The 20396-nt window shown below is 43.1% G+C and overlaps 1 protein-coding gene across 3 annotated transcripts in view; it reads left to right on the forward strand.

The window, feature by feature from the left end:
• Positions 1-20396, forward strand: part of HLCS (holocarboxylase synthetase) — a 196701-nt gene that overhangs the window by 162938 nt on the left and 13367 nt on the right. For all 3 annotated transcript variants that reach the window (XM_082840106.1, XM_082840108.1, XM_082840107.1), the window contains exons 7-8: positions 18320-18387; positions 19862-20022. In XM_082840106.1, the coding sequence (XP_082696232.1) occupies positions 18320-18387; positions 19862-20022 (229 nt within the window). The remainder of the gene's footprint in view (positions 1-18319; positions 18388-19861; positions 20023-20396) is intronic.

The raw sequence follows: 20396 nt of genomic DNA on the forward strand, positions 1-20396 counted from the left end.
TTTTGTCTTTACTCAGAATATAGGAGCCAAGAGGACGTCATAGGACAATGATGAATGAATTCACAATTCATTGAGCATCATTTTCACCCACTAAATTAGCCAAAAACCAAACCAAAACATGTTATTTTAACTGCATTTTATTTTATTTGTTGGTTTGTTTGTTTATGGCTGCATTGGGTCTTTGTTGCTGCGCACGGGCTTTCTCTAGTTGTAGCGAGCGGGGGCTACTCTTTTTTGCGGTACGTGGGCTTCTCATTGCGGTGGCTTCTCTTGTGCGCAGCACGAGCTCTAGGCTTGCGGGCTTCAGTAGTTGTGGCTCACGGGCTCTTCTAGAGTGCAGGCTCAGTAGTTGTGGTGCACAGGCTTAGTTGCTCCGAGGCATGTGGGGTATTCCCGGACCAGGGCTCGAACCCATGACCCCTGCATTGGCAGGCAGAATCTTTAACCACTGTGCCACCAGGGAAGCCCCCCAAAACATGTTTTTAAATGATCTCCAAGATGGGGAAGGATATAATAAAACAGGTACAGATACTCCTACACCTTGTTTAAATCTTGGTGGGAGTGTAAACTGGAAAACCCTTTTGAAAAGCAATTTGGCAGTAGTTATCAGGAATCATAAGTTCATATCCTTTGACCCAACAATCCTACTTCCAGTAATCTACCCTTAGAAATAATCAGATATATGGGAAAATCTATACTCTGGATGATTTATAATTAAATACATCGTATACAATCACTTGGAATACTATCCATCAACAGAGAGACTAACAATATAGAGAAATGGCCAGATCAATTAAAAAAGCAGGTTAAAATAAATTATAGTTAGTAGATTAAAACCTTTTAAAACATACATCTAGGGCTTCCCTGGTGGCGCAGTGGTTGAGAGTCCGCCTGCCGATGCAGGGGACTCAGGTTTGTGCCCCGGTCCGGGAAGATCCCACATGCAGTGGAGCGGCTGGGCCCGTGGGCCATGGCCGCTGAGCCTGTGCGTCCGGAGCCTGTGCTCCGCAACGGGAGAGGCCACAGCAGTGAGAGGCCCACGTACTACAAAAAAATAAACAAAAAAACATACATCTGAGAAGGGAGTAGAAAATATGGAAAAGTGATAATAGGTGTTAGGATGAATGATTAAAGCTTTCATTTCTGGTTTTCAAACTACCTATATAGTTGATTATTGCTTTCATAAATTAAATATCCTACATACTTCTAACCGTGGTAAAGGAAAACAATTTAACCTCCTTGAATTTAGAATTTATGATTATCTGAACAGAGATAAAATTGGAATTTCCTTTGTTGATGGGCACAAGCAAAATTATAGGCAAAATATTTAAATTACTTTAGTAGTTCAAGCCCAAAGTCATTCTTTAGCATACTTTAATTAATTGAATGCATTTGAAAAAAGTAGAACTGCATTAGAGAACTTTTTTCCCACCACACCAGACTACAGTTGTCAGACTCAAAGATTTCATTCTCTTTGTGACAACTAATTGAGGAGGTGGTGTGTACTGTTTAAGAAGCATAAACAACTTATGTCAGGTGGCTTGTGTGGCTGCAGGAGATGGTTTATTTTGTTGCCTTTTTCTAATAGGATAATCAGGGCACTCATTTGCTAACTGGAGGGACTTTCTCATACCCACTAGAACTTTCTTAATCAAAGAATATATTCCTCGTCTTACACACACACGCACACACACACACACAGTGCCCTACGAAAACAACAAAATCTAACTACTAGCAATTAAAGAACTCCTGCATATGACTGCACCCCACGCTATAGGATATGGGGTGACTGCACTCGGAGCTCCCCCTTGCTCCAGAGTATTATGAATTCTTCATCTTTACGAAAGAACTTATTCATCCTCACTAAAAATCCTCTGAGTTTTTATAACTTCAGGATACCTTTAATAACACACTCATTTTCTATAATGATCTCCGGCTGTAACGCAGTGCATAAACTTCTCTTCCAGACCCCGCCCTCAAGTCTTCCTCTGCCTCATTACAGACGGGGTCTGCAGGAGGAACTTTCATCTTCCTCTTTGCATTTGCGTTTTAATGCTTATCGTAAAAAGCGGTAAGAGAAGTTCCAGGTAGTTTCACTATGTGAAAGCACAGCCAGCAATCGCGATTTCATTAGAATGTTAAGTTCTGTTCACTGTTCTTGGCTTGCTGAGGGTCATTCACTGGGACCGCGTGAGCAGTGGGTCGAAAGGTGTGTCAGTACCCACGTTCCGCAGGAGAATTCACTCTGGTCCCCTGTACTGCGCTGCTTTGCTCTGCGCACGCGCATGCCCGGCCCAGCTGCATCGTGGACCCAGCACACGGGTACGGTGGGTAATCAGCTGTGCCCCTCAGATTTGCTGGCTGCGTGTGTTCCTCAGAGGCATTCTGCTGGGCGCTCCATGGGGCATTTAGTATGGGTGCAAAGGGGATGCGTTCACAGTACAGCTTCTGGAACACAAACTGCTATCTCTAGGATACGCCATGGTTTTATGGGGAATGGTCACCAAATGTTTACTAGAGGGAGTTGAGTGAATCCAGCAGAATGGAAACAGAAAATAAACCTATGACCAAACTCCAGCCAACCCGAGAAATAACAAGTAAAAGAAACAAGCACGAGGCCGCTACGTTGCATCAGGAGCCCTGACAACCATTTGGTTGATGGGCCAACAGCAGAGGCATCTTCTGGCCTGGCCATCAGCACAGGTGGTCCGGATCTTTATCAGCCAGGAGGCAATAACAACCACCAGCATTACTCAGCACTTGATAGCTTTATCAGGTGTTTTCACAGGTCTTTTAATCTTCCTTACCGTCACGGGGAGGTAGAATGGAGACAGACACAAGATGGTTCCTCTTTTTCCAGAAATGTCCTTGTGATAGAGCATCTCCAACTAGGATGAAGTGTGCCCTGTGTTAATCTGGAGTGCCAGAGTTACCTCCTGTCCTAGAGGAGATACCGCCCAGGAACCATTCATCCCTTCCACCGGGTCAGTTAACTAGACGCCGGCAGTGTGCCAGGCACTCTGCTCAGGGTGCCCGTGCAGGGCGACCTGTTTCTTCCTCACGAGGCCCTGTGAGGTTAAGGGGTAGAGTCCAGTTTTATCTACGAAGAGATGCGGGCTTGGCATAGGTAGGTGACCCCCAGAGATGCCCCCAGCAAAGCATCTCCATTGGGTTTTCTCTGACCCGCTGCTGTGGCAGAGGATCCCTGCTCCAGCAGTCCCTCAGTCTGGTCAGACCAAGTACCCGCTGAATGGTGGCTGTGCCGGAGTTGGAATGGCCCAGGACTCCCCCAAAGATACACACTTAATTGCCAATTTCCTGTTAAGATTAGAGTGGCGCCTCATCCCACCTGGCCCTGGGGGATGCTCTTAGAAGAGCATCCAAAGCTGAGCTACACCAGGACTTGGAGTGGAAGTGACAGTGCCCTAGGCAAACCAAGGCGAGCTTATTTTCCACACGTGTTCACATCTTTAAATGCGATTCGGGTTTGCTCTGCCTTGACCTCTCCCCCTCCCCCGCCACTCTTCCCTGCATGAAGTGCGCTGTTTCCCCCTTAACCCTGACACCTCTTACTGTCCTTACGACTTAGGTGGCACACGTGGCCTTGTATTGCTGATTATCCGTACTGTCCTTTCCCCCGGCTTGATCAAACCTTCAGTGAGAATGCACCTTTACTTAAGATTTCTTTGCATATATCTCCCATATATCTAACATGGCATTTTAATAAATAGGAAATGTATATTACAGTAAATATATATATTTATTATTAAAAACTCCACCCCCCTGGACTTACTCTGTCCTTGTTTCCGATGGTTCAGGATACCTTAAAACATTTGAGTTTTTTTGAAGGAAAATGAAACAAAATGCATGGGAAAGATTTATGTATTTACTTGGGGGAGGGGGAAATTAAACTTCTCATAATAGTTTTTTTTTTTTTTTTTTTTTTTTTTTGCGGTATGCGGGCCTCTCACTGTCGTGGCCTCTCCCGTTGCGGAGCACAGGCTCCAGACGGGCAGGTTCAGCGGCCACGTCTCACGGGCCTAGCCGCTCCATGGCATATGGGATCTTTCCAGACCGGGGCACGAACCCATGTCCCCTGCATCAGCAGGCGGACTCTCAACCACTGCGCCACCAGGGAAGCCCTCATAATAGTTTTTAAATTAAATTTCATACTCGTCCGAATTCTTTCCTTCTCCACCCCTTCCTCTGATATTCCCTCACTCATTAAAGCACAGGATTTTGATGGTATTCACAGGGAAGCTCATTTACTGGAATAAAGAAGTTCTTTAAGGTTTAGATTTTGGAACCTTACCAGTGGGTCTGAGCCTGGGTTTCAGATTTTACTGGCATTTTGTTGGCAGAGCAGGCTTTGCAGCCCGTCCTTATTTGAGCATGTTTCCTGACACCTTCAGCGGTATGGTCCTATGTTTTTTAGATTAAAAAAAAAAAAAGTTTAAATAGAAAAGAATATATAAACATATCAAGAAGATTGATTCTAAGACATCCAGCAAAATAAAAGGGCAGTAAAAACTCTCAAAAATTAACAAATGGGAAGCACTTCCTTTTTAAAGAGGCAGGACGAAGACAAAGCTACGAGGAGAGAAATGTTTCAGGAAACCCCAGGAAAAGCTGCCTTTTCCTCTGTGCTCATTCTCCTCTCCACTCACAAGTGTCCTGCTGAAATAGGGTTGAGAATACTGTACTTCCACTGCACTGGGCACATGGTGGGTACCTGAGGTCATCCAACTGAGGTGAAGGGGAAGCTTATGGAGGCGAGGGCAGGGCGACAGACCCTACATGTGGGGTGTCTCCAGAGACTGGCCACAGAGGGAATCCTTTGCCACCCCTGGTTCTGAAGGGGCAAGGGAGGAAATAGTATTTCCCAGAGCCCCCTGGAGGATCTGTGAGAGCAGAAAACAAGGCCCAATGTTGGGAGAGAGAGAGGGATTCTCTGAGACCCAGAGCTAGTGTCCTACTTAATTGGGGAAATCCTAAGAGCATTTCCCGAAGGCTGGGAGCAAGGGCAGGATACTCAGCTTCTGTTTAACACCATCCTGGAACTACTAGCCCATTCAGCTAGATAAGAAAAGTCCATTAGAGGCATACAAATTGAGAAAGAAGTAAAACTATCTCCGTTTGCAGTTGATGTGATGGCACACCTGGGAAATCTTAGAGAATCAAAGGTAAAAGTAACTGAAACAATGGTGGAATTCAGTAAGGGAGCTGGTATAAAATGTTCTGCTCGCAGGGAGCCCAACCAGAAGCCGGCCTCGGGGGGTCAACAGAGTTGGGCAGAAAATGGGATTGGGGAGGGAGGATTGGAAAATAACCATCTGAACGAAAATCTGTTCTAGAATTGGATTCTGAACAGGTTTAGTTCATGAGGGCCGTAAACCCAGCATGTCATGGAGCAAAGCCCCGCATTAAAGAAAGAGGCCCCTTGTCCCACTGAGTGAAGATTTCAGCTGGTGCTAAGCTTCCTGGTAGAGCAAGCTCGGGCATGTTGCTTGATCTCTGCCGGGTGGGGCACAGGGAAGCCACTGGAGAGACGTCTGAGCCTGAGAGGGAAAGAGGAAGGCTGATATCTAGGGCAGCAAGGTGGTGAAAGAAGCAATGGTTTGGGGGCCAGCTAGTAGGGGTAGGGAATTTTCCCTCATAATTACCCTTGAAATGGCAATGGTATTGGGGTGGAAAAACAGGGCCCAGTAAGTGGCAGGGTGGAGCTTCCCTTTCTAGAGGAAGAAATTCATTACCTTCACAATGCTTTGTCTGCCCAGGTGTTTCAGCAGCCACTTGGCTCTGTAGGTAGGGAAACTGCTTATTATAGTATTGATATTTTATGTAAAATTGGTTAGGAACGACCGGCATATTTGAAACTGAATGTGTGTAGAGCAGGGAAAATACCTCTTCAGACATGCAAGGCAGAGGTAATTAATAAACTTTGGGACAAGTGTGGTGGTATTTAATTTTTAAAAGTTTTGGTCAACTCTATTTCCATTCTTAAAAGTAAGGACCCCATTTCGTCTTACTCTGAATATAAATTTTCATAACTTTTCAGAAAAAAGTACACTTGAACAAATGTAAGACACTCCTTGCTCATAGATAGGACAACTCAACACCACAAAGATGTCAGTTCTCTCCAAGATAATTTATAAATTATGCACTTTTACTAAAAATACTTTATGTTTTTGGGTTTTTTGGTTTGTTTCTTTTAAATGCAGGCAGACAAGTAGATGCTAAAATTCATTTGGAAAAAATATATATATGCAAGAAAACAATGAAAAAAAAATATCCAGGAAACAGTGAAAAAGAAAAGCCATGAGGGGGCCCTAGGCTTGATAGATTTTAAACACACTACAAAGCCTCTGTAATTAAAACGGTGCTTTACTGGCACATGAATAAATGGAGAGAGCAGCAGAAAGGAATAGGAAGTACAGAAATAGACCCAAGTACATACAGAAGTTTAGTATATAATAAAGGTGGCATCTCAGGTTCCTAGGGCAAAGGTATAATTTTTAACAAATGGTCCTGGGAAAGTTTGAGAGACATTTGGGAAAAAAAGATAACATCAGTTCCATAACTTTCACCATATACAAAAATAAGCTCACGGATCAGAGTTCTAAATTTAAAAAGTGAAGCCCTTTAAGTACTAGAAATAAGTGAATGAGTTCCTGCATAACTTGGGTATAGGGAAAGGCTCTGAAGACACAAAAACAAGAGGCAGTAAAAGAAAAAAATCGGTACATTTGACTATTTAAAAAGAAAAAGTAAATTGTGGTATGATAAAAACCACCATCAATAAAGTCAAAAGACAGTTAACTTGGAGAAAATATTGGCAAGATAACACAGATAAAGCATTAATATTTCCTAATATATTAGAAACTCTTAAAAATAGGCAAAAGACACGAACAGGTAATTCACTATACGTGTGTGTGTGTGTGTAAGTGTAATGAAAACTGCACATACAAGAGAAATGCAGATTACAACTACAGTGAAATACCACTCTTACATATCAGATTGGCAAAAACTAAAAAGTGTGATATCACACTATGGTAGTATCTCATGAAGTTAAATATGCAGTTACTTATCCTCTGACCTAGAATCGCACTTCTAGGAATTTACCATGAAGATACATTGCCAACAGTACAAAAATACCTGTGAACAAGGGTATACATTATACGTACTGTCATTTTTGGAAACCACCTAAATGCACATAGGAGAGTGGTTGAATAAACTATGCTCCACCCATCAATGCGACACTATGCAGCAGCTTTAGAGAAGAACAAGGAACAGCTCTGTGAATGTCTAAACAGTGTTTTCAGGTTATAGGAAATGCAAAAACCCAAAAGACAGTAGAATACAAAATGGTAACTTTCTGTAAAGAAGCAAGAGAAATGAGAAAATATGCAAGTATCTATGCATTTGTTCAGAAAGAAACACAGGAAGAATAAACCAGAAAGTAGTGAGATTAGTTCAATTGTTAATGATAGAAAAGAGTTTGTTGGGGAGACTTAGATAGAAGGGATAAGTGGGGGAAAATGTGACACTTCTCAGAGTTTACTTTTCTGTACAGTTTTGTTTTTAATAAATTTATTTATTTAATTTATTTTTGGCTGCGTTGGGTCTTCCTTGCTGTGTGTGGGCTTTTCTCTAGTTGCGGCAAGCAGGGGATACTTTTTGTTGCGGTGCGTGGTCATCTCATTGTGGTGGCTTCTCTTGTTGTGGAGCCCTGGCTCTAGGCACACGGGCTTCAGTAGTTGTGGCGCGTGGGCTCAGTAGCTGTGGCTCGCAGGCTGTAGAGTGCAGGCTCAGCAGTTGTGGTGCACAGGCTTAGTTGTTCCACGGCATGTGGGATCTTTGCAGACCAGGGATTGAACCCGTGTCCCCTGCATTGGCAGGCGGATTCTTTTTCTTTTAAAGATTTTCAAAGTCTTCATTGAACTTGTTACAATATCGCTTCTGTTTTATTTTTTGGCCGTGAGGCATGTGGGATCTTAGCTATCCGACCAGGGATTGAACCTGCACTGCCTGCATTGGAAGGCGAAGACTTAACCACTGGACTGCCAGGGAAGTCCTGGCAGGCGGATTCTTAACCGCTCTGTCATTGGGCAGTCCCTCTGTACAGTTTTGACTCTTGGAACCAAGTTAAAGATTAAAGAAACAAGGAGGGAGGGGAGCACGACCCTATAATGGAATACGGAAGTACAGTTAAACCTCACCTTATTTCAGAAGACTAACATAACCACACTCAGGTAAGAGAGAAAAAGAACAAACCCTAAAAACTTTAAAACACAATATTTGACTATATAGCCTTAGGCTAAAGACAAAAAAAAACTATAGATAAATATTGAGCCCTAGTTAGTAAGTTTGTTTTTCACAGTAGCATGGGTCAGCAATTGTGAAACCACTTTTTGCATGTTAGAGTATTGAGCAAATAAGTCAATATGTTTGAGATAATGAGAGCCAGACCTCATTATTGGAGAAGGAAGTTACAAATATAAAAAGGGGGAGAATAAAGTGGACCTAGTGCTGTTGGATTGGAACTGGGAGTTTTCAGTGAATTCGTGGTTTTTAAGATGGATGGATGGATGGATAGATGGAAAGAAGGAAGGAAACACACATACTTTATTGTTCTTTCCTAACACCCAGATTTGTTTTTTAAATACCATTCTCCAGTAAAAGGAACCAGAGCTCCTTGGAGAAAAGGCCAATTCCAGGGGCTGGTTCTGAGAAAGTTCAAGATGGTTGTGGAACCTCTTCTTAGGCCAAAAAAGTAGGGAAGTGCTGAAAGATGACACGCACTTGTCAGTAGGAGACAGACACCAGCTTGAAGGAGCTTCTACTTGCCAAATCTGGCATAATATGAGCATCAGAATAAATAATGATAGGAAATTAAATATTCTCTTGGATAAATAAGGCTCCACAAGTCCATTCTGCTGAAAAGAAAGGAAGAAAGAAAAGTAAGTGCGGGGAGAAGAAAAGGCTCTCCCTTATAGTAGCATCCCAACAAGTACACACGGAAGAAATGATGGAATCAGAAAAACCACTCTTCGGCAACCCTCAAATAAATAATTGATTCAAGTAAAATCCTCCACAGATGCTAACACTAGTAGATTAAATTTCATGAGGAACATGATATATATTTTATCTCCCCAGAAGTACTTAATTAACTACAGTGGAAAAACAATAACTTTACAGTGGAAAAGCTAGCACACACCACCCTACCCAAGTGGCTCAAAGTTAACTCACCAATACTGGGACAAGGCAACACTGTGTGCTTCCTGATACCATGCACTGAGAAGGATACACTCTCACTAATGTGTGTTTCTGCCAAAATGCTAATTTGAGTCTAATCATGAGATTTCAGATCATCTAAATTGAAGGACAGGGACTTCCCTGGTGGTCCAGTGGCCAAGACTCCACGCTCCCAATGCTTTGGGCGCGGGTTCAATCCCTGGTTGGGGAACTAGATCCCCCATGCCACAACTAAGAAGTCCGCATGCTGCAACTAAAAAAAAAGATCCCACGTGCCGCAACTAAGACCCGGCACAGCCAAAATAAATAAATATTAAACAATAAATAAATACATAAATAAATTGAAGGACATTTCATAAAATAACTGCCTCCACTCTTCAATAAATGTCTAGGTCATGAAAGACAAAATGAAGAACAGAACCAGATTAAAGAGACTAAGGAGACATGGCAACTAAATGCAACACACGGTCCTGGATTAGATCCTCAACCAGAAGGCAGATTGTGTGTTACTGTGAAGGGCCTTGTTGGGACAATGGATGAAACCTGACCAAATTCCGTGGATTAGATCACGCGCTGGCAAACTATGGCCTGCTACCAGTTTTTGTACCACCTGAGCACGCAGAATTTTGTTTTTACATTTTTAAATGGTTGGAAAAAATTTTTTTAAAGTAAAATGTCTATGACATCTTGGGAAAGGCAAAACTATAGAGACAGTAAAAACATCAGTGGCTGCCAGGGGTGAGGGGAGGAAAAGAAGGATGAATGGGTGGAGCACAGGGGATTTTTTACGGCAGTGAAACTATTTTATATGATGCTGTAGTGGTGGATAGATGTCATTATACATTTGTCAAAAAACCCGTGAAACTGTACAATACAAAGAGTGAATCCTACTATTAAACTATGGACTTCAGTTAATAACAATGTATTAATATACAATTATATCAGTTACAGCAAATGTACCACACTAATATAAGATGTTAATTATAGGGAAACTGGGATGGGGTGGGCGTTGAGGGAGTATATGGGAACCCTGTACATTCTGCTCGGGTTTTCCTTTTCTGGTTTTTTTGGGGGGGCTGTTTGTTTGTTTTGGCCACGCTGCACGGCATGCGCGAACTTAGTTCCCCGACAGGACTCGAACCATGGCCCCCTGCAGTGGAAGCATGGAGTCCTAACCACTGGACTGCCAGGGAATTCCCTGCTCAGTTTTTCTATAAACCTAAAGCCACTCAAAAAAGAAAGTCTGCTAATTAAAATAAATTCTGTATTGTGACACATGAGCATTATATGAAATTCAAATTTCTGTGTCTATAAAGTTTCGTTGAAACGCAGCCAGATTTATTTATTTACATATTGTCTACAGTTGCTTTTTTGCTCAGACAGCAGGGTTGAATAGTTGCAACAGAAACCATAGGGCTCACAAAAGACTAAAATATTTACTATCTGGCCTTTACGGAAAAAGTTTGCTGACCCCCAGATTAGATAGCCGTGTTGTATCAATGGTAAGTTCCTGATTTTGATAATTGTACTCTGATTATGTAAAATAATACCCTTAATTTTTAGGAAAGACACACTGAAGTATATAGGGATAAAGAGACATCATGGCTGCAGCTTACTCTCACATGGTTCAGGAAAAAGAATTACGGACAGGCAGACAGATACGGAGAAGCCTATTTGGTAAAAAGTTAACAGTTGGGGAATCTGGGTGCTGGGTGAAGGGCATGTAGGAATTCTTTATACTATATCCCTGCAAGTTTTCTGTAAGTCTGATATTATTTCAAAGTAAAAGGTTAAAAACAAAATGAAAAACAAAATATCATCGGTCTTAGAACCAACCAGACCTTGACTTCAATTCCTGATTTGCTGACTCAGTGGCCTATTTATAGAAGTGGTTTTGCCTTTCCAAGCCTGTGTCCTCATCTGACTTGTAAAGCTTAGATGAGATAATGCATGTAAAGTGCAGAAAATCGGCATTGATTCCAGGTGACCGAGTTGAAACATCTACAGTGCCTTCAAGAAAATGATTCCCAGATGTCTGCTTGGAGACAGACATGGTCAAGATGAGCCAGTGTCCGTCTTCTGAAATGGCAGCTGCATTTCAAAACAGAAGGCCCTCTGTTGCGGTAAATGAGCCATGGTGATGGCTCCATGGTGGAGCCCCTCCACACCCAGTTGAAGATGATGGACTCTGAGAAGTGGGTTGAGAAGATCCTGTGATCTGGGGACTCCTAGTGGAGGGGTTAGACATGACCTGAGTTCCCATTTTTGGTGGCAAGTTTAACTATGCCGAGGATCTAGGGTCAGGACTGTCTTGCGGGCTTGGCCTCGGAGGTAGCTGTGGGTGCCATAGTTCAGTCTACACAAGTTTAGCTGTGAGTCCTGCAACAGCACTGGCCTAAGGTAGGAGGAGGCGCTCAGACATCCAGTACTTTGGTGCAGCGTCAGGGGTAAGAAACAATGGTTTGTGTTCATCTTGAATAATACAGACCAACATCAACAAATGCTTGATGTACTAGCAAGGTGCCTCATTCTGGAAGCTGAACCCACAGGACTCCCTCCCTGTGAGCAGTTAAATGATTTAGCAGTAGTGTAGATGCTGTTCTGTATGATGTTGGAAATGGGGAAGATTAGATGAAAATCTATGAATGATTGGTATGCTAGGAGATATGGAAATCTAACAGAGCATCTGACCCACAGACATCCTTCAGCAGAAATACAGGTGGGGCCTCTGCTTCTGGGAACACCCAGGGGGAAGGCGGTGATGGTTCTACTCTCGAGCAGTCCAAATTCCCACTTTGCCTCTGACTGAAATGCACATCCTCTTATACAGAAAACACAAAGGAATGTGATCTAAAGCTTACTTATCTGACAGCGTTCCAAAAAGGTGGATTGATGACAGGTCACTGTAGTTTTAAGTGTCCAATCCAGAAGATAATGGAAGAATATATTTAGTAAAACTGTTGTGCCGCTGTGTATAAGTGACCAAAGGTATTTGTAAGCAACAACCTAAATAATGTGTTATTTTTAAAAAGCCAGATAGCTAGTTCAACCATCGGTTTATAGCTTTGCTGAGTGGGTTCAGAGACCCTAGAACTGGAAATGAGGATTCTGCAACCCAGTTGTGTTCATCTAAGAGCTTTTTAGTCCAGGTTCCAATCACGTTAGTGTGTGTGTAGGTAAGAGAGATGGGGGAGGCGGGCGAGAGGTACAGAGAAGAGGCGTTTCCTCTAGAATTTGTGAAGGGTCCCGAAACATACACTTTCCACCACTGTTCTCCCCATCTTCTCTCTGACCATCCTTTTTATCTCCAAGAAGAGGAAATTGAAGGCCTTCTGGGATCTACACAACAAAGAGCAAGTGATACATTTAAGCCCCTACCCTGTGTCAAAGCATCTTGTGTATTCCTTCACGCTCCAATCTTTCGGAGAGCGAGACCATTTCCTAGGTGACTGAAGAGGGGGAGAGACATGCCCCTTACTCAGTGTTAGCTCATATCAACAACGGGGTTTGAATTCAGATCTGTCCCATTTCCTATCTGAGTCATCTCCACCGCAATGTTTCTCAAGTTCCTCTGGAACCTTTCCTTTCCTGCCAGGAGCAATCTCAGCTTTGCCCCCCCACATGGCTAGCTCTCCGCTCAGAAGTCACTGGTCGGAGTCCAGCACCTTCCACCCTAGACCACAGCCCCATGCATGGCAGAGCCCTCCCACCCTCCTTGCTCCAGTCTGCGTGTTCTTGGGAGCAGAAAACACTACTCATTTACTTTCAAAAAACAATCCTGTGCATTCTTGAATAGAAGGCAACTGTTTAAAAATTTGATTGTACTGTTAGAGTAAGACTCTTTAAAAAATAAAATATCTTTATATTTTAGCTTGTTAACTTTTTAAAAACTGATGCCCAAATATAATAGTTGGTGTTCACAATCTAATACATTTGAAAGAAATAGTTTTTGAAATGAAGTTTAACACAGTTTCCTTTGAACTACACAGAAGTAAATACAGTTATGAATAGTGAGAGTTCATCTTCCAGTAAAGGTTTTCAAAATCAGAAATAAGTTGTTAGCCATCAGTGTGTGACTGCCTGGGTCCTGTTCTCCTTCCACCTCATCCCTACCCCTGTATTGGGTCTTTTTTTCACATAGAAAACATGGAGGGGTGGGGGCTTCTCTGAGAATGTCTTTCTGAAGGCTTGGGAGAGGGAGAGTCTCAACTGAGAAGACTGGGGGGAGAAGACAGGGCACAACACAGGCACCAGCGTGAGTTGATGAAGCTCCGCAGGGCTCCCAGGGTGGAGACCCCCAAGGATGCTGGCAGCCTTCTGCATGCCATCTCCCCAGCTCTGAGGGAGCCTGTGCATGGACGGTAACTGGACTCAGCCTGCCACCTCACACAAGCCACATGCTCCACCAGGGAATGAGTGTGAGGGACAGGCATCGCCATTTGTGCATTACAGGAGGATTCGTACAGTGAGCCTGGTAACGCTCGGACAGTGGGCTGCTCTTGCGTTGCAGATCTGCGATCTCTCAGAAAGGAGGAGGTTGTTCACCAGCTAGTGAGCTGTAGGTTAAAGAAAAGTTGGATTTTAATAAATCTTTTCTTTAATAGCATTTTTCCTGATTTTAAAATGAATGTACTCCAAATATAGAAATAGTGGAAAATTCAGAAAAGTATAAAGAAAATAAACACTGGAAATCTTACCACCCAGAGATTCCTTAGAATAGCATAATGAAGAAATTTAAATCATCATATAATTCTGCTTCCACTTTCTGGAGATAACCACTGTTAATAGGTGTCCTGTGTTCTTCTATATATGCACATAGGAATACATAGTTTACATAGATGGGATCATACCATGATGCTATTTTTAAGCCTTTTTTATTATCAACGTAATAAAAATGTGTCCATAACTAAATATTTACATTATTTTAAGAGTTCCAAAATAAGCAATTTTTCCAGTCATCAGGAACTTTTTTTGTAAAATATATCGTGTGTGTGTGTGGTATTTTTTAAGGGGAAAAAGTATAGAAGAATATACATTTCTAATGAGAAGAAGGACTTCTTTGGATGACTTTTCTGCTTTGTAGTTTGCTGTATTTTTCCAATAATTACACTCCTTAAAGTAACCACAGCTAATATTTTGGTATATTTCCTAACAATTTTTAAAAGTATATTTTAAAGCATCATTGGAATCATGCTGTATATAGGATTTTCTACCCTCTTTAAGTCATCTAGTGGTGTTCAGTGGACATTTGCCTGTATCACTGATGGCTATATGATGTTTTTTCATGTGGGGATACTATGATTTTTTTTTCTTTCCTCTGTCTTGGACAGTTTGTACTATTTATGATTTTTTTCACTGTGTAATGCTGTGATGAATAGTTGTGTCCCTGAATTATTTTGTTTCCCTGTCTGAATACTCCTTAGAATTCAATCTTAGGAGTATAGTCACTGAGTCAGAAGGTGTAAAAAGTTTAAGGCTCCCATTGCATATGAACAGACTGGCTTTAAGAGTTTCTGCTCATTAATTACTTGTCAAATAAGATCTTGCTCATTGGTTATAATAAAATGTGTGCTGAAGGTGACTGTTATTATCTTATTTTTAAAGCAGATCTTTCAGTCCTATTCATTGAAATGTTTACAAATATTATATTTAAACATAAAAACCATGCTTCTTTCCCCCAAATTTTTCAAAAGTATTTTAAAATTAAAGGTAAGCAGTCATCTTAAAGAAAGTTTAAAAAAATAAAGAAAAAAATCATCCTAATGTAGCCACAGTTATTGTTTTGTCAAATCTCCTTCCTCCCTTTTTCTGTGAATTTTACACATTTGGGATAAAAGTATATGTAGTTTTCGTATCCTCCTTTTTAAATTGAACATTCTATTGAAAGCATTTCTTCCGTGTTGCTACGTAGTCTTCATAACTATCATTTTTAATGGTTACCAATTATTCCACTGACCTCATGTAATGTAATTTACGTAACCATTTCCCTACTGAACTCTTATGTAATTTCCAGTTTTTTACTTTTATAACACAGTGGTGAATGTGGGCTATTTCCTTAGGTTTGAATCCTCAAAGTGGATTGACTGGGTCTGGATTTAAACTTTTGTTCATTCAGAATTTTCACTAACTCATAGTGGCCTGTCTTCTTGGTTAGTTTTATTAAAAAAATAAGTTTATTTATTTATTTTTGGGCTGCACTGAGTCTTTCTTGCTGTGCGCGGGCTTTCTCTAGTTGCGGCAAGCAGGGGCTACTCTTCCTTACAGTGCACGGGCTTCTTATTGTGGTGGCTTCTCTTGTTGCGGAGCACGGGCTCTAGGCGCACGGGCTTCAGTAGTTGTGGCACATGGGCTCAGTAGTGGTGGCTCGCGGGCTCTAGAGCGCAGGCTCAGTGGTTGTGGCGCACAGGCTTAGTTGCTCCACGACATGTGGGATCTACCCAGACCAGGGCTCGAACCTGTGTGCCCTGCATTGGCAGGCAGATTCTTAACCACTGCACCTCCAGGGAAGTCCCTTGGTTAGTTTTAATTATTGAAACTTAATTCCAACAACAACGTGAAATTCAGGACGTTCCGGTTGGCAGGGAACCCAGTAGGAACTGTGATGTCCTTAGTAACAAAGTGGTCAGGACGCTGTCCTGTTTGCCAAGTGAGCCTTGGGAGCTCTGGATGTTTCAGACCAAAGGGAAGTGTACAAAAACAGAGCACTTTCCTCGCGTGCCCTGTTGGTATACAGTGCATGCCCTCTGCTGCCACTCACAGAAACCATTTATTAAGCAGCCTTTGCCAACAAGGAAAAAAAGCAGAGGCAGGGAGGTAGTCATTATGTAACCCACTCCTTTTTTTTTATATTCTTTTTTCCCCCTCCTTTTTCTATTTCCTTTTGTGAGAATGACATCAACTGGGGATGGAAATGCATTTATGGTGTCTCCTTTCTGCTGAAGTAACCTAGAGACTTCATCTTCAGAGATGCAAAATTGAGATTTTGCAAACGTTCATAAATACTTCTTTGTTGACCGTGAGCCGTGTGGTTTGGCCCCCAGAGTTATCTTAGATAGCACAAATAAATCTGGCGGCCTCCACTGGCCTCAAACTAAGCATTACACCACCCCCAGTCCCCCGCCCCCCCATTGTCTCCCTCCTTGCAGAATTTCCTCTTGGCCTTCAGCAGCACAAGCTCAGTCTTCTCATCAATTGCCCTGTTAACTGCTGCCAGCGCTCCAGCAGTTTAGTGCATATGTTCCCTTCATCATTTCTCTTTGTTCTAGAAAAGGCTGTGCTTGGTTTCTGAACCTCCCCGCCTCCCCTCGCCTAATTCCACCATCACCACCGCTTCCTAGAGACATGACCTTCTACTGTCTACATGTTCATTTACAGAACATCCTAGATTTCTGCCATGGAGAGAGCCTTCACAGTCTGCTCACACGTGCAGAATCATGCCCCGCACCCCGTCCCACAGAAAAATGTGTTAGGCGTCCTCGCCCCGGAGCTCGTGCCGTAGGAGCCCAGGTGAAGGGCTGCTGGGTCTCTCTGGTAAGCAGGAGGCTCCTAGGAGACAGTGTTACCTCCCTGCGCAGATAAAGATTCCTTCTTAGGGTTTTCTGCCGCTCCAACGCAAGAAAAGGATGCTTTATTCTTGGAGCCCAACAGTGTATAGGCAGAGTCGATCTCAATGGGTTATTCATGGTGTCCAAGAGAAATACTTCTGGAGCTGTATTTCATGTGAAATGGAAGTGGGCTTGGCACCCAGCCAGGGGGGCTGGCTGCTCGCTGGGAATGCCCCGTGGCTGTCAGCCCAGCCCAGCCCCTGCCTGATGTGGCCAGGCTCTTCTTAGCAAGTCAAGGGGGCTTCTGGCTCCTCCCCACCGGGCCTGCCTGCGCCCTGCGAGGGTCTGCCAGCCCGCCTGCGTGCGCAGAGACCCCCTGGTTGTTTTGGCCTTTAAGTATTTTCTGTCTCTTACCATGTGTAAAGTTCCACCCCATTCCCTGAGCCGGGAGGAGAGGATGAAGGGCTATTAGAGCGTGATCCCTCTCCTCAGCACGGGGGTGCTGTGGAAACCCTGGAATCGTTCGTGGAAACTTTGTGCAAAATACCACCTCGCTGTCATTCCTGCCCTTGCCGCTTCCCTCCCCCAGAAAAGTATTTCAAAGAGGCCTCTGCAGCGGCACTGACCGTGGACAAACCTGCTGTTTCGCTTTGTCTGATAAACCCGACGGTGAACTATGCCTGCTCAGTACCTGGTCAGCAGCTCCTGGGAAGGCACAGGAAAACCTTCCTAACGTGGAGTTAAATGTGTAGAATGGAACTGGGAGGAAATTCTCAGAGTGAGGTATTTTTTCCCCTTTCCTTTTCTGGGGAAAAAAGAGAGAAAAGAAAAAAAAGTTAATGTCAACTCATTTGGTGGAGATATAGTGCACTTTTCTAACTATCCCCCAAAGGGAAGTTTGTATTCTTTTAAATAAAACCATTTTAAAAGCAGAACTGAAGCCTAAAAGGATCCAAGGTTCTCCTGAGTTCTCAGAAGGTGTAGATTTATTTACTATAGTTAAAACATAATTAGTTCTCAGGGGATAGTGTGTATTTTAAACAGCTTTATTGCCACCATATTAGTTTTCTGAATAATCAGAAACTTCTGTTATGATTATGTTCTAGTGTTCAGACAGAAACGCACTGTAAGTAGAAACAAATGTCAGGAATTGCTAGTTGTCATTCGAAGAAGGGACACCACATCAGCGGGGGAAGAAAGAATTTGATAGGATATTCCAAGGAAATGTAATCTAACAATGTCTTGAATAAACCTAATGACAGCTTGGGCAGGTACACGTGCACACACACTGCCCCCCCCCCAACCATCTTTTTTTATATTAAATGGCGTTTTCTTTGTCCCTTTTCCATCATTCTCACTACAGAGGCTGGGAATGGGGTCAGTATCCCTTGAAACCCGTAAGATGGCTCTTCCTTACTAACACATTCACAAATGAGTGCAAACAGTGTCCCCCACTTTCAGCTCTCGGTTCTCATGTCGTGTCACTGTTCTGGCTGACTGGTCTTTCCCACCATTTGCAGGTTGATGTTTGAGATGCCACAGGAAATGGGTTTAATCGCCATCGCAGTCCACCAAACGCAGGGCAAAGGTCAGTCATCTTTTGTTACTGTTTCTGTGGTTTTTGTTTTCTAAAATCTGTGACTCTCCTGGCCAGAGAGCCAATTGATTGCATGTGCTGATCATCGACATGACTCGAGTCAGAAGTTGTTTTCACACACCCCTAAAATGGAGAAGAGGGAGGAAAATCAATTAGAAGATTGAACCTTAGAAGAATTAAAGCATTCTCTTAAACTGAGATGTTTAATTAATTGACGTCCGCTTGTGATGGTTTTAATGTTCATTTACCTACGTCTTGTAAATTCTTCTCTCTGACACATTCTAGGCATTGCAGTGTGTGAATAATAACTATGTTATAGAGACGTTTATTTTCCTGAAGGTTCTCTGTGAGGTGCCTTCTGTGTCTATACCAAGGGTCACATAGAGGGGTCTTTCGTCTGCCAGCTGGCACTGGAATTTGCACGGAGTGGACACTCGATCAACGATCAATGCGTATTCACAGAATGACCACAAAGAAGCCAAGGGCTGCCCAGAGCTTCCAACACCTGCTGACTCTCGGGAGGCAAGAGCCCACATCCTCCCAGAATCCATCTGGGGTCCAGCCGCAAGCAGATTCGTGCTCAGTGGTCATACGGGGAGCGATTGGCCCCTGTCTCTCCCCACCCCCAGCTGGCAGCAGGCCGACCCAAACGTCCTTTTAACTCTCAGAGGCTCTTATGCCTTTCTCAGAAGAAGCAATGAAATAAGAAATCCACTGTTTTCGCTTCTTTCTCTTGAGCATGTCTTTTGAACATAACTCAAAGAGAGGAAAAAAATTTATTTTATTCAAGGCTGTGGTGCTCAATAAGGTGGTTTAAAAAAAGACATGGAAGAAGTTTGATTATACCTCTCGTTTTGATTATGTTATTTTCTTGACTTGTAGTTTTTAAGAAAAATAACTCAGAGAGTTAATATCAGGGATCATTTTTCAAATTCAGCTTCCTTTAAAAAAAAAAAGCAAGATATAATTCACATACCATACAGTCCCCCACTTTAAAGTGTACTATTCTGTGGTTTTTAATGTATTCACAGCGTTATGGGACCATCACAGTAGGGATCACTTCTAGCAAATGGCTTCCAGGACCTCTCCTGGACCAGTATAGATTCGGTCCGGTTTCCCCACTGTCTCTGTTTTCACCTGCGCATTGCCGTATGGTGAGAATTAAACTGAGAGTGATGTTCAGACACTGTGTAAGACTTTATCATCAAAGTATAAATGACATGCTCACAGAGGGGGGACATCATGCTACTTATTGGAAACTTGTTCAGCAACAGAGCTTCGGATTTTAAGAAGCTTCTCTGTGTTGAGTTAACCCCGGAATAACCAAGCATGTTCGTCAGCCATTCAGGTGGGACAGGCCTTTAGTGTGTGGCTCTGAGGCCCCAGCAGTTTTTCTGGCGTTATGTGCATCTGAGTCTGTTCATGGTGCAGAATGGCCGGTTTCCTGATGGCGCTTGTGTTGCAGGGCGGGGAAGGAATGCTTGGCTGAGCCCCGTGGGGTGCGCTCTTTCTACCCTGCTCGTCTCCATCCCACTGAGATCCCAGCTGGGACAGAGGATTCCGTTTGTCCAGCATCTGATGTCTCTGGCTGTCGTGGAGGCGGTAAGGTCCATTCCTGGGTACCAGGTACGTGCAGTTCATCACCGTCATATCCCCACCATGCATGCACATCTCAGTTCAGCTGTGTTTGTAGTATGCGTCTGAATGATTCCTTCATATGGAGCCTCAGCCTGCTTTTGCAAAGCTGGCAGCAGAGTGCTCTTGGAGGTTTAAAAGCACCGTCAGGTTTATAGCTGCCTCAGGCTTGCTGCAAGGTTTATAGCTGCCTCAGGCTTGCTGCAAGGTTTATAGCTGCCTCAGGCTTGCTGCAAGGTTTATAGCTGCTTCAGGCTTGCTGCAAGGTTTATAGCTGCCTCAGGCTTGCTGCAAGGTTTATAGCTGCCTCAGGCTTGCTGCAAGGTTTATAGCTGCTTCAGGCTTGCTGCAAGGTTTATAGCTGC

Source organism: Leucopleurus acutus (assembly GCF_964270905.1).
Source record: "Leucopleurus acutus genome assembly, chromosome: 5".
Lineage (NCBI taxonomy): Eukaryota > Metazoa > Chordata > Mammalia > Artiodactyla > Delphinidae > Leucopleurus > Leucopleurus acutus.